The sequence below is a fragment of the Equus quagga genome, chromosome 15, assembly GCF_021613505.1.
Source record: "Equus quagga isolate Etosha38 chromosome 15, UCLA_HA_Equagga_1.0, whole genome shotgun sequence".
In the NCBI taxonomy this organism is placed as follows: domain Eukaryota; kingdom Metazoa; phylum Chordata; class Mammalia; order Perissodactyla; family Equidae; genus Equus; species Equus quagga.
The window spans coordinates 72,444,228-72,457,144 of record NC_060281.1 but is presented as its reverse complement, the minus strand read 5'-3'; the positions used below and the strand labels follow the sequence as shown (position 1 = coordinate 72,457,144).

The 12,917-nt window shown below is 57.6% G+C and overlaps 1 protein-coding gene across 1 annotated transcript in view; it reads right to left on the bottom strand.

Annotated features, from left to right (window-relative positions):
• CUX2 (cut like homeobox 2) overlaps positions 1-12,766 on the bottom strand; it is a 236,497-nt gene extending 223,731 nt beyond the window's left edge. Inside the window, exon 1 of the mRNA XM_046640742.1 lies at positions 12,704-12,766. Within this exon, the coding sequence (XP_046496698.1) occupies positions 12,704-12,766 (63 nt within the window). The remainder of the gene's footprint in view (positions 1-12,703) is intronic.
• Positions 12,767-12,917: the final 151 nt, after the last annotated feature.

Here is a 12,917-nt window from a genome sequence, read left to right as displayed (position 1 = left end):
TGGATGGATGGATGAAAGGACAGATGGATGGGTGTGTGAGTGGGTGGGTAGACGGATGGATGGATGGATGAATGGACAGATGGATGGGTGGGTGGGTGGGTGTATGGATGGATGGGTGGGGGGATGGACGATATTAGATATATGGACAGATGGAAGGATAAGTGGAGAAAGTCAGTAGGAATGGGAAAGTAGAAAGCTAGATGAATTGCTGAGTGGGTGGATAAAAATGGCTAAGTGAGCAGTCTTAATCAATGAACAGATGAAAGAATGCTGGATGGAAGGTAGACTGGTGATTAGCCAGCCTTCCAGTGCATGGGTGCTCACAGACTGGACAAAGCTCGAGGGTGAGAAAGGCCCTCTTTATCCTGTACTCCGGCCCGCATCCCCGAAATCCCCCAGGTAGACAGTCAACCCCTCTTCTGCCCAACAGCATCCTCACAGGTGAAGGCCAGCACACGCCCCCCTGGGACAGAGCACCCGCATGTGGCCTGGGTTCTGACAGCTACACCATTTTGGTCACCTCATCTTTGCATGGTCTCCTAATGAGCAACAGTTGGGAACACGCGAGAAACCAGACCACACGGCCAGTGTACAAAGAGCCCTTCTCAGAACGTAACTCAAGACCCTCCCACCTTGACCAGCTCTGTTTCCAAGGACAGGCAGACACCCCTTGCCCACTGTGGACTTGCACTGGAGGCCTCCCGAACCCACACCAGCTGGCCTTTGCACAGGGCCACCCCCTTCCCAAGAAAGCAGAGGTGCCGCCTGGGGCATCAGGCATGTCCCCACGGCAAGTGCACCCCTGCCCCCAGCCCCAAATGGTGCCAGTCCACAAAAGACTTGTGTGCCCAAAGCCTTGCCACTAAGACCCTCCCTGGACAGCGACACCCATCAGTTTGTCACAGGAGCTCTCTTTGCCTGTTTTCCAAAGACCCCCTCCCTTCCTTCAACATTCCCTCCCAGACTGAACTCGATGGGAACCAAACATGAACTGGATCCTATTTCTCCGCTTCTAACTCTCAATGTCTTCCCACTTCCCCAAGAACAGAATCCACCCAAATCCAGCCCCTTACTGTGCTCTGCAGGGGCCTCCTGGTCCTGCCTCCAGCTGAGACGCCATCCCCTCCCCACCCCACCTGCCCTGTCCCAGCCCAGTGGTCTTCCTTCAGTTCCTAGACGTGTCAAGCTGATTCCCACCTCATTGTTCAGGCCTCGGCCTCAACGTCACCTACTCAGTGTGGCCCTCTGTGATCACCCTGAATACACAGATGCCTCCCTCATCTTGATCTCAGCATCTGGTCATTTCTTTCCTCCATTCTTTCCATTTCCATAACACACATTTATTTGCTCAGCTTGCCCCTCCATACCCCACATCTGGCACTGGGCTGGGCCCACAGCACACGCTCAATAAATATTTGCTGTTTGCTGAATAAATGTCAGATTCAGAGCAAAGACTGTCCAGTCAAGTCCTTGTGACCTTGGATGAGTGACTGAACCCTCTGGGCCTTGGTTTCCTTAGGTGCGCAATGGGATTTCGCTAGTGCGCTCCCCAAAGGGCCATTGAGGATGAAATGAGAGAATGGAATACCCGCCAGGCCCAGGAGCAGACCCCCAGCCTCACACTGGTGGAGGGGATAGGAGCCTGCGGAGATGACAGAGGCCCAGGGGCCACTCCAGACCAGCCATGGTCCTGAGTCTTTGCTTCCAGAAACCGGAGTAATGAGGGAAGGTTCCAGCATGAAAGGAAAGAGCTCATGGAGCCAAATATGCCACGTAGAGGGGTCTGCTGCTGCCACGGAAACGGAGGCCGGACTTAGTAGTTAAAAAAAATCTAAAAAACTTTTCTAATAAGGCCTACAAGTCTATCCCCTTCCTTCTTTATCAACGACACGATTTATTGACCGGGAGGCCATAGTGACTAGATAAATCTTGATAACGGCCAGGGCAGCAATCAATACATGCTCAGCCTCAGCCCAGCCGGGACTCCCGCGTGCGGAACGGGCCCGCGACGGGCAGGCGGGGCTGGCGGCTGGGCAGCACTGGTCTTCCGGGCTCGGAAAGGGGGATCTTGTGTCACTCAGGCCCCCCACGCGTCTCAGGCTCTGGCCTGGATTCAGCTCCGTGAGATGACAGCAGCGAGGGGTTTTAAGAGGTTTAAAAAAGATAATAAAGGGAAATAAACAAACACAGTGACTACAGGTGGGGGACCCCCAGGGCGGGGGCTTGCTCTGGGAGAAGCACCTGCGGCCACGAGAGGGTCAAGAGCAGAGGACCAGCAGACCCGGGCCTGATCCGAGCCCAGGCTCTGCGGCTGGCGGACAGCGCGGCCTCGCTCTCGCCCTCTGTGCCTCGGTCTGCTCAGCCGGGAAACGGGCCCAGCGTGCTCCCCGCCCAGGGCTGTCTCGGAATTAAACGACAGGTTGTGCACAGGGCCAGGCCAGCCACGCGAAAGCCGCCAGGGGCCCCACCTCCCGCCTGGGGCTTCTCTGCGAGGAGCCGCTCCAGGTGGCCGCTGGCCAGCAGGCCCCGGAGGCGAGGGAGAAACAACGACGACAACAACAATAATAATAAAGGGAGTAATGGCGCTCCCGCCTCCCGGGAATGGCCACGTCCCAGGCCCTGTGCCAAGCGCTCTCCGTGTTCCACCTCATCAGACCCCCACGAGGCCCTCCGAGGGAGAGGCTACGCTTCACTCCCATTTTACAGATGGGGAAACCGAGGCTCAGAAAAGTCCAGTGAGCTGCGCAAGGCCCGGCAGAGAGGAGGCGGCAGGGCCAGGGGCCTGAGCGCGCGCCGGAGCTGCGCCCGGGGCTACGGACAATCACCGGGACACGCCCTCCTGTTTATACTGATGGATAAAGACAATAATCCACACCGGCCACCGTTCAGGGGAGGCCCCAGCGGCCCCGCCCGGCTCAGCGTCTGTCCCGGGTCGTTGCTGCTCACGTCCCACGTCCTTCTGTCTCCAGACAACGACGGAACAGAGCTTTCCAAGGGTGGAGGCTGGTCGGCTCCGCGAGCGGGGTTCCCGACACAAGGCAGGTGCCGGATCCTGCACACCCACGGGCGAGCGACTGACCTGCCCCCACAGCCCAGGGAAGCTCCACTTCAGACAGAAAACCGAGGCCCGGACAGGCCCCCTCAGCCACAGAAGGATCGGGGGCTCCCGGCCTCCCGCCTGATGACAGACTCGGGGCCCGGGGCTGCTGAGCCACGGCACTGGGGTTGCCACGCAGACACCTCGGTCCCTTTCTGGGCTGAGCAGGTGGGAACCAGGCATCGGGAGAGGAATGCCATCTGGGTCCCAAAACATCCCCGGGTTGTCTTGTGCGCCCCATGACAGCCGTCCCACAGGCTGCAGGGCCCTGCTCTGAGCTGTCTGCGACTGAGGCCACCGACCACCACTAATGGCCCGCAGCCTGCCGGCAATTAATTAATGGATCTATTAATTAGGATGGGAGCCGCCTCCCAGGCTGGAATCGGGGTCACCAGTTTCTAAAGTGAGACGGACGGAGCTAAAGATAAATGCTCGTCCGCGGGGGCCTGAGGCCCGGCCCAATTCCCTGGCGTGGAGGGAGCCAGAGATGGGTGACGCTGCTGGGGGTCTGGGAGGAGCTGGGTCCCCCACGGCTGCCCCCACCTCAGCCTTCCCGTGGCATTCATCCACTCCATCATTCAAATATTTGTGGAGAACTTATGACATCCTTGCCTTCCCCAGGGAGGGAGGCAGATGGTAAACAAATAAATATGCATTATCACACCAGGTGAAGCCGGGTAAGGAGATGGGGGAACTATTTTGGACAGAGAGGTAGGGAGGACCTCTCTGAAGAGGTGATATTTAAGCAGAGGACTGAATGGCAGAGACAGAGGACTAGGGAGATGTCTGGGAAAGAGATTCTCAGATGGAAGGAACAGCAAGTGCAAAGGCCCCGGGGTTGGAATGTGCTTGGCATGTTTGAAGAACAGTGAGGTGGCCAGAGTGACTCGAATAAAGAGGGGGAGAGTGGCAGGAGATGAGAGTGAGAGATAACGGGGGCGGTGACAAAGGGGAGAGGGGACCTCATCACTCAGGGCCTATGGGCCAAGTGAGAACAGACAACGAGGAAGAGGCAAGGCTGAGAGTGACAGCTCCCCCAGGCTCCAAACGAGACACAGCGGGACCTCGACTGAGCGCTCCCTACACACTGGGCGCCTTGAGGGGGCGTCCGAGTCTCATTTCATCTTTCCTGCAGGAGAGCGTGGTCCTCGAGAAGCGGACACAAACGCAGGATTAAAAGGCAGAGATTTATCAGAGTCAAGGTGGGAGGGAGCGCGCGGCAGGACGGACGCGTGGCGAGTGGAAGCGGCCCAGCCGGCAGGAAGTCCAGCGCCACCGGAGGAGCCCGTGTACCCTCGGCCCCCCACGGGGGCAGCGGTGAGGGGGCCTCCGAGAGCAGCACCTGGGGCCCCACCAACCACGCCCCCTACAGTCAGGGCCCTGCAAGGCACCCCAGCCTCGCTGCATTCCCTCAGTTCCTTCTTCCATTCCTCCACCCGCCTCAGGGTCTTAGCACGTGCTGTTCCCTCTGCTGCGATGCTTTTCCCTGACCTTGTCCTGGAGATCTCGGTGAAGAGTGACTTCTCCCAGGCAGCCTCCTCTGGGGCTCCGACCCAGGCAGTTGCTCTGCCACACGCGGTCTCAGAGTCTAGTCCCAGCATGACCACACTCCCGCCTGTCGCAGAGACGGGCACCCGCCCTCCCCATTGTCTGTGGGCTCAGCGAGAGCTGGCAACTCGCCTCCCTTGTTCACCACGATATCGCTAGTACGTAATTATTAGTTACAGTGTTTATCCTACCCGTTATTGTGATTATTTACATAATTATCAGTTGTAATTATTAATTACACTGCAAGTGGTGAGTACACATTCCCTGAGTGCGGACAACAGCAACTACTGTTATTGTTAACATTACACGGTGCTCCCACGTGCAGGGCACAGCTGTCACTCTTCACACAACTAACTCACTTAATCCTCACAACAACTCTTAAGGAGATGGATACTATCATTATCCCCATTCTACATAGGTGAAAACTGAGGCTCAGAGAGGCTAGGCAACTTGGCCAAGGTCACACAGCTGGTAAGTGGCAAAGCTGGGACATGAACCCAGGCCACCTGGCTCAAGTCCACACTAAATGTCGCTCGGGTGGGAGGGTGCAGGGCTTGATTCTGCAGCCCACACCACACCCCCCAGGTACCTGGACCCACGGGCGCTCATAACAGACGACAAGCCCCTAGCAGAGCGGCCTCTGAGTGACCACCTGCCCCCGAGCGGGCCGCCCGTGACCCCTGTGGTCGCCCCGCCCACAGCACCCAGGCTCACACAGCCGGCTGGACAAGCCAATCGACCAGAACGGCTCCCGGGAGCCCTTGACGCGGCCGGGGCGCGCCGGCGGCTTGGCGAGTCTTAAGCACCGCTGGCCCCGCGTCTGGCAGGCGCCCGGCCCGGGCCAGAGCGCCGGGGCCTGCCCACTCTCTCCTGCCTGCTGTTCAATGACAAACGCGTATCCTGGACCTGCTGCCTCATTCAGCTGAGCCAGAGGATGGCGGGGGCTGGGCAGGGGAGGGACAGAAGGACGGAGGGGCAGCCACAGCCCACCCTCACTCGGGGGGACCGAGCTACCGGGGCGGAGACAGACGGCAGGCTGTGCCCCCCGAGCACGTCCTTCGGGGGCTGGCCAGGGCCCGTCGTGTTTTCTGGAAACGCAGCCTCCTCCGACCCCACACACTTGGAGAGAGGCAGCCAGTGGCCTCCACGGCCGCCTTCTCCGGACCCCACAGCTGGCCTGACCACTGCAGACCCTCGACTTCGCACTGGCTGTTCCCTGTGCTTGGCGTGCTCTTCCCAGTGAGGCCAGAGCTCCTGGTCTGTAAGGGACACTGGATAGGTGGGTTTCATGGGGAACATCTCCTGTGTTTTAAATGCTGACAGCTTACCCCAAAGTGCCTTAAATCCTGCACCAGTTTAGACAGACACCCCCACAGCCAGACGCAATGCCCGCCACCACCTCTGTGGTCAGAGCTCGCAAGACGTCACGTGCAATGTTAGTAACATATTAACCCAGCGAGCGCCCAGTGCAGCGAGCGAGAAGGGACGACCTCCGGGCAGTCTCTGAGGCAGCTGCCGGGCCGGCAAGGCCGGGAGCTGTCCTGGCTGCCTTCTCTCCCTCCACACACACCAACGAGGAGTGAGGCCTCACAGAGGGGTGACCACGGGCTGGGGCCGTGCCAAGCACACTCACATTCAAAGCGCTCTAACTCTCACTCACAAGGTGGAGACTATCGTTAGTCCCAGTCAAAGACAGGAAAGCAACGCTCAGAGAGGTTAAGTGACCCATCCGAGGTCACACAGCTAGAAGGCGGACAGAGCCAGGTCTGGAGGGCTGGCAGGGACCCCTCACCGTCCTGGCTCCCCATGCTTCCATCTTGAGGGAAAGAGTAAAGAACAAATTTCTGGAAATAGAGGTCTGTTCCCACTTACTAGTCTTAACTGTAGAGTGAAAACTTCAGCCACACCCCAGCCTGTACGACAGCCACCAAGTAGACCAGGAGACCAGAGTCAGCAAACTACGGCCCTCAGGCCAAAGCCGGCCCTCTGCTTGTTTTTGTAAATAAAGTTTTATTAGAACACGGCCACGCCCCTTCACTCTTACTGTCTGCGGCTGCTGTCACACTCCAGCAGCAGAGTGCAGTGCTTGCAACGCGGACCACGTGGCTCACAAAGCCTGGAGTATGTTATTATCCGGCTCTTCAGGGAAAAAGCGTGCCATCCCTGATGGCAGACCAACGTTTCCTAGACTGTCTGGAGAGATGCCACACCCTGAGGTCTGAGGTCAAAACCCTCAGGACACGCTGTCCTTAGAGAAAGGGAAGCACGTTGGCACAGTAAAGGGTAAAAGAGGTTGTGGAATCTTCTTTAGCCTTCTTTAGGCTGAGTGATCTTGACATCTGGGCTGAGACTGAATGAAACAAAGGAGTCAGCCACGGGAAGATCTGGAGGAAAAGGATCCCAGGCAGAGGGAACTGCAAGTGCAAAGGCCCTGAGGTAGGAATGTGCTCAGCATATCTGGGGGACGAAAAGAAGGCCACCATGGCTGGAGCAGAGTGAGTAGGGGGAGAGAGTGGCTGGAGATGAAGAGAATCATTGTCCATATCCTACAAAACATTACAAACCACTTTTGTGAAAAGCTCCTCAAGGCTTAGAAATCAAGTAACTCCATCCCAGACAGAATTACTTGTCTTGAAAATTTACTGCAAAGGTCAACAGCACAGCACCACGACGGGCCTCAAGGCCATCAGAAGACAAAACATTTAACCAGTACACAGAGTACATTAGCGTTCCTCACCTTTACAACAACCTGGTACGGCAGACTGGATGGGCACAGGCCGGCCTGTGATGGATTAAGAGATGGAAGACTGGGGATGTTGGGTAAGTCACCCAGGAGCCCTAGAGGCCCGCCACTGGAGGTCTTGGGGCCCCTCCCCTCTGCCAACCACCTGCCACGGTGGGTACAAGCCACTGTCATAAATAGAGAGCATCCCCAGAGAGAGATCAAACAGAACACTGGACCCTGAATTCCAAAACTGGAACAAAGGCAGGCCGCCACCTCGGTCCAGCTCCCACGCCAACCTCTGCCCGGCCCAGCCTCTGAATCAGAGAACCCGGAAACCGCTGGAGATTCAGCCCTTTCTGAGAGCAGCAGAGAAAACCACGATTTCTAGCCAGCCACGTCCACCACCATCCAGGACCAAATTTAGCAGCAGCCAAGGTGCTCACGTTTGAAATTCCATCTGCTGGAAGAAAGGTTACGACGACAGAATGTCAAGTTCGAAGACAGAATCCTCTTTTTAACAGGAGAGTTAAAAAAAAAAAAAAAGATGATGACAACGAAGAAAGAAAGAAAAGGGAAGAAAAAAAAAGAAAAATCACCACCACCATCAGAAAAGCTGTTCGCTCTCGTCTAAACAGCACGGTGCTCACCTGAAGGGCCCAGCGAGCCACGCATTTGCTTCTCAGGCTTGTCCGTGGTTTCTCAATTTTCCACTGTGAATTCAGGTTTTAATAAAAGAAGCTTCGAGACCTCCGGCAGCAAAAGCGGTCAGCAACGACGCGTTGCTCGTTTTTCTTCTAGCACTCAAAGAAAAAGCCTATCTTTGCAAAGCAATTTCTGCCGAGTTGAGAAACCAGAATTTTGGGATGCCCAGAAAAGACTGCTGGGTTCTTTAAATAAATTCCCAACACCTGTTTCTAGCTCCTTCTGCAAAAAATGCCCACGGGGTGTGGGTTCTGAGGAAATGGAGAGGCAGATGGAAGCAGGTCACCCACTGGCTGGACTCGTAAGGGTCCAGGGCGCTGGCCAATTGTTTGGTCTTATTCACAGAGCTCATGCTAGAAATTTCCGCTCACCCCCTGGGCCCCCACCGCTCCTTGTCCTGCCCCTCGACCCTCCACAGTCCTAGCCTAATGCCAACCCATCTCGAGGGGCTGGGCCTGGACCGGTCTGTTCACGCTCCCCGCCCCACCAGCAATTCTATCACAGCGAAGTTTGCAAAGTTAGGATTCCGCCAACAGGGCTGATAGCTTATTTACTGCTGTCATCTATAGAAAGAGGAATTTTGACACATTGTTAAATGATGGCACATTTAGATAAGTCAAGCTGTCAGAAGCTCTAATGGATGTCTAAACTCTCTGTGGCTGATACGTAAAATTTATGCACTTCAGAATATCATAAGGTTATAATATTTTAATCACATCCACGCTCTTTTCTAAACTTCGAACAGGGAAAACATTCCACCCAGCCCCATCTCCCGTTCGCCAAGAAACTGAGCCTCCCCAGAAGTTTCTCCAAACTCCTTGCAAAATCCGGCCTCTCTCCCTAGCCCCGTCGATCTTCCTCCCTAAATGCTCATACCCCAAGCAGAATTTGCCTCTTCCTCCAAAACTCATACTGTGTGGGCCCCCCAGCCAACCTCCTTTCTCCCAAGAAACACGATGTGCACTTGGACTGGACGCCCTCAGTTCAACTGAGCACCCTCAACTCTTGTTAGCTTGATTACCCCTCTTCAAGGAAAAAAAAAAAAAGATAATATGGGAGCCTGGATCCACAGCATCATAAAAAAAGTGGCAAAGTAAAGCAGAAAAAGAAAATCATAAAGGTATGAATCCGTTTACGACGATTATACACAGAAAAGCCATAAAAAAATACTGCATTAGTAATGCTCACCATAAAGCAATCTTATAACCAAATGAAATATGCCCAGCATTATCTGTGGGATGGAATTTTATTTCTTCTCGTTTCCTGGACTGCTAGCAGCAGAGGGGAAAAAAAAAAAGAAAAAGAAGAAAAGAAAAGGGGGAAGCGGTTTCCAGGGTCCTGGACCAGGGTACCACATGTCAGAGCATCTCTACCATGCACCCAGAGGTCATTAAGACGGTGGACTGACTTCAGTCCCAGGAAAACAGTCCTGCTGTATTCAGAGACAGTGCTGCAAGGGATCATAACTCGGCTGCTTCCATATTAGAAAAATATATACTTCCGGAGGGCTGGAGGCTGGGCTGGCACAAGGTCACCTTTCTGGCCAGGATCAGAGTGGCGTCAGCAGCACGGTCTGGCCTGGGGACACGGGCCTCCTTTGCTGCCTCAGTCACTTGAACGCTCAGCAACCCGGCTGCTCGAAACCACTCAAGCTGAGCAACTAAGAATTGAAGCGGCACGCCGGCTCCCATTCACGGGCAGCTGGGCCCCAAGCACGAGGGGGCCCCAAGCGATCCGCCTGCACAGGGCCTGGGGCAGGGGCCCCACCTCTCCTACCCAGGTCTCAGAACCAGCCAGCGGAAGTTTTCCTTTCTGGTTATCGCCCCATAAGAGGAAAGTGGGAAGGGAAAAAAAATGAAAATAAAAGTGTGGCGTAGGAGTCATTAGCTTTCTGCACAAGAGATGATCCAGTGGAAGTGCTTGGGCTCATAATCCGTTTCCAACAAAAATGCCATCAGGGAGACCACGGGAGGAGGACACTGGCCTGCTGGGCCGAGAGCAAGCGAACACTTCGGGAGGAGGGTGGGGAGCCTGGCAGAGAGATGTGAGGGCCTCAGTGTCTGCACACCACCACCGCTGCCTCGTTTATTTCTCTGCTCTCTGGAAGTGCCCAGCCCTTCCAGCTCCCACAGGGACACCCCCCCCCCCCCCCCCCCCCTCACTCCCCCCCCCCCCCCCCCCCCCCCCCCCCCCCAGTGCCTTTGTGTTTGTGCCAGACTCACCAGCCATTGTCTTAATGAACACCCCCCCATACACCCTGTGGGGGGAGAGGTCTTGGTCCCTTTCCCTTCACCTGAACAAGACTCCACCACCCCCCCTTCATCCTTTCCAGTTCCAATCTGCTTTCCCATCTCTGCATCCTCTAAACCCCTAACAAAGGGTTCCCAGATCAACGGAAGTCCAACTGGATTCAAGATTTGGGTGACCTCAACAGCTCCACCAAAGCCCCCCCAGCTGGAGAAGGAAGAGAGCGAGGTTCAACCCCCACGCCCCCCCAGGTCAGAATCAGTCCCCTGGGAGCCACCCCCACCCTCTGCACCCGGCCCCAGCCCTCCCCACCCTGGGAGCCGCACCCACGCTCCGCACCCAGCCCCAGCCCGGGCTCCCCGGATTGAAAACGAGTTATCTAATGAAAATTGTGTTAACTGACATTCCGGCCAACCCGGAGCAAATACCAGCGCTGTAAACCTCGCCGCGGAAATTCTCTCCAGCCTGGAATAACAATAGGACCCTGCAAAGGGCTTTCGCGAGCCCTTCTGGTTCCTCTCCTCTCGTCTGCCACGTTCTTGTCATTCCTTATGTTACAGAACATCAATCATAAATAAAGACGCTGTACCCCAGCCGTGCCCGGGTCTCATTTACAAACATTAGCAGGGAATACGATTACCACTGGCCTTCGTGCCAAGCCCAATGTGGCTGCCCAACTCTCCCTCTCTCTCTCTCTCTCTCTCTCTCTCTCTCTCCCTCACACCCCCCGACTCCTCCAGAAAGGCCACTTGAGCATCATTTAAACCGGCAAGCACAGCTCACGGCCCTGCCCGCCTAAGCTGGCCACCAAACTGTAGCCCCAACTCGAGTGAGGACCTGGAATTGCAAGGCACTGGCAGTTATTAACTGCATGCCTGAGTGCCCCGATTTTCTCTCCAGCCCAGCGGCTTTGGGGGAGGGGACAGCGGGGAGTGGGGGGGGGATTAGGAAGGCGGGGGGCTGGGAAGCGGCCAGGAGGAGGGGGTACTGGAACCACTTATCGGCAGAAACTTAAGGAGATCTGCAGGCGGATTTTTTTTTTAAGTGGGTCCCTTTTTATCTCCAGACTGACGCTCTCGCTTCTTCCGAGAATGTCAAGGCCAAGACGCTCTGACCGCGCGGTTATCAGCACCGCCCGGCTCCCCGCCCCCCGAGCCCGACGAGAGTTTGCAAGACTCCAGGGTTTGGGGGGCTTGTCAGGAGCGTCCTGGGGCACCTGGGAAAGAACAGGGGCTAGAGCTGCGCCTCCAGCGCGCGGTCTCTAGGATTCCACCTCCTAGCCCCGCCTTCTAGGGGGCAGCAGAAAACGCCCCCAAATCTGGGGGAGACAGAGACTCCCCGAGAAAGGTAGAGTGGGGATACAGTGCCGGGGTTTGGGAGGCAGTGGCCCTAGGGAAGGAGAGGGAAAGAGGAGAGAGAAGGCGAGAAGAAAAGGAGAGACTGGAGAGAGAAGAGGGGAGCGGCGGGGAGGAAGAGCAGGAGGCAGAAGACAGCGAGGGGATCTCCCACTTAAAAGTTCCCATGGGCCCGGGAGCCGGGAGTCACCTGCTCTGCGCCGCTCCCGGCTCTCCACGGCCCCCAAGCAGGAGCGCAAACTTGCGCACGCCCCGGGCCCAAACCCACGCCCGTCCCCATCTAGACTTGGAAAGAGGGTGGAAGGAGGGAAAAGGCAAGAAGCAAAGACGAACCCCGAGAACCCGGCCCGAGGAGAGGTCTGCCGGCGCAGGCGGCCGGTCCGGCGACAGAGGCTGCGGCGGCTGGGGCGGCAGCAGCGGCCCCCGGGTGGCGGCGCGTCCGGGCTGCGCAGCCAGGCGGGCGGCGGCGGCGAAGGTGCCGGCGGGCGGCGGGGCGCGGAGCCGCCTCCTCGCCAACCCCGGATGCCTCCTCCTCTCTCCTCCTCCTCCTCCTCCTCCCTGCCCGCCAGCTCCCTCCCTCCCTCGCCCGAGCCCCAGCCGGGCGCGGACAGGCACGCGGCGCGCTCCGCGGCCTCCTTGGGCGCCGCGAAGTTGGGAGGCGCGCAAAGTGCGGCGCTAGGGGGGCTGCCGGGGGTCCCGCCGGCAGCCCCCTGCCCGGGACCGCAGCCCCTGCCTTCCTCGCGCCTCGCTCGGGCGCTCACCCGCCGGCTCGCTCCCCGGGCCGAGGGCTCACTAGCGCTTCTCCATGGTCGCGGCGGCTAATCGATGATTGAACCGAACAAAGAGCAGCGGCGAGATCAATTCCTAATACCTATCGATGGGCAGCGGGCAGCCGAGCCCCGGCGAGCCCCAGCAGCCGCCGCCCGCCACCCCGGGGCGCCCGCCCGCCCTCCCGGGGACCTCCCCAATGCGCCCAGGGCGCGCCCGAGGGCTCCCCACGGCCGCGCGGCCGGCGCTGCCCGCACTAACCTGGAGTCGCCGTAGATCAAATCGCTTCCAATATTGAAACATCGATCCCACATTGGCGGCCATCTTGGGGGCTATTCCAGACGCACACACACAAGAGTTTGGCTTTTCTCAATGGCTGCACTCAATATCCGGGCTGGACTCCCCCCAGCCCCGGGGCCGCCGCCGGCCGCCCCGGCCCTGCGCGCCGCCGCCCGGGGCCCCTCGGGCGCCCCCC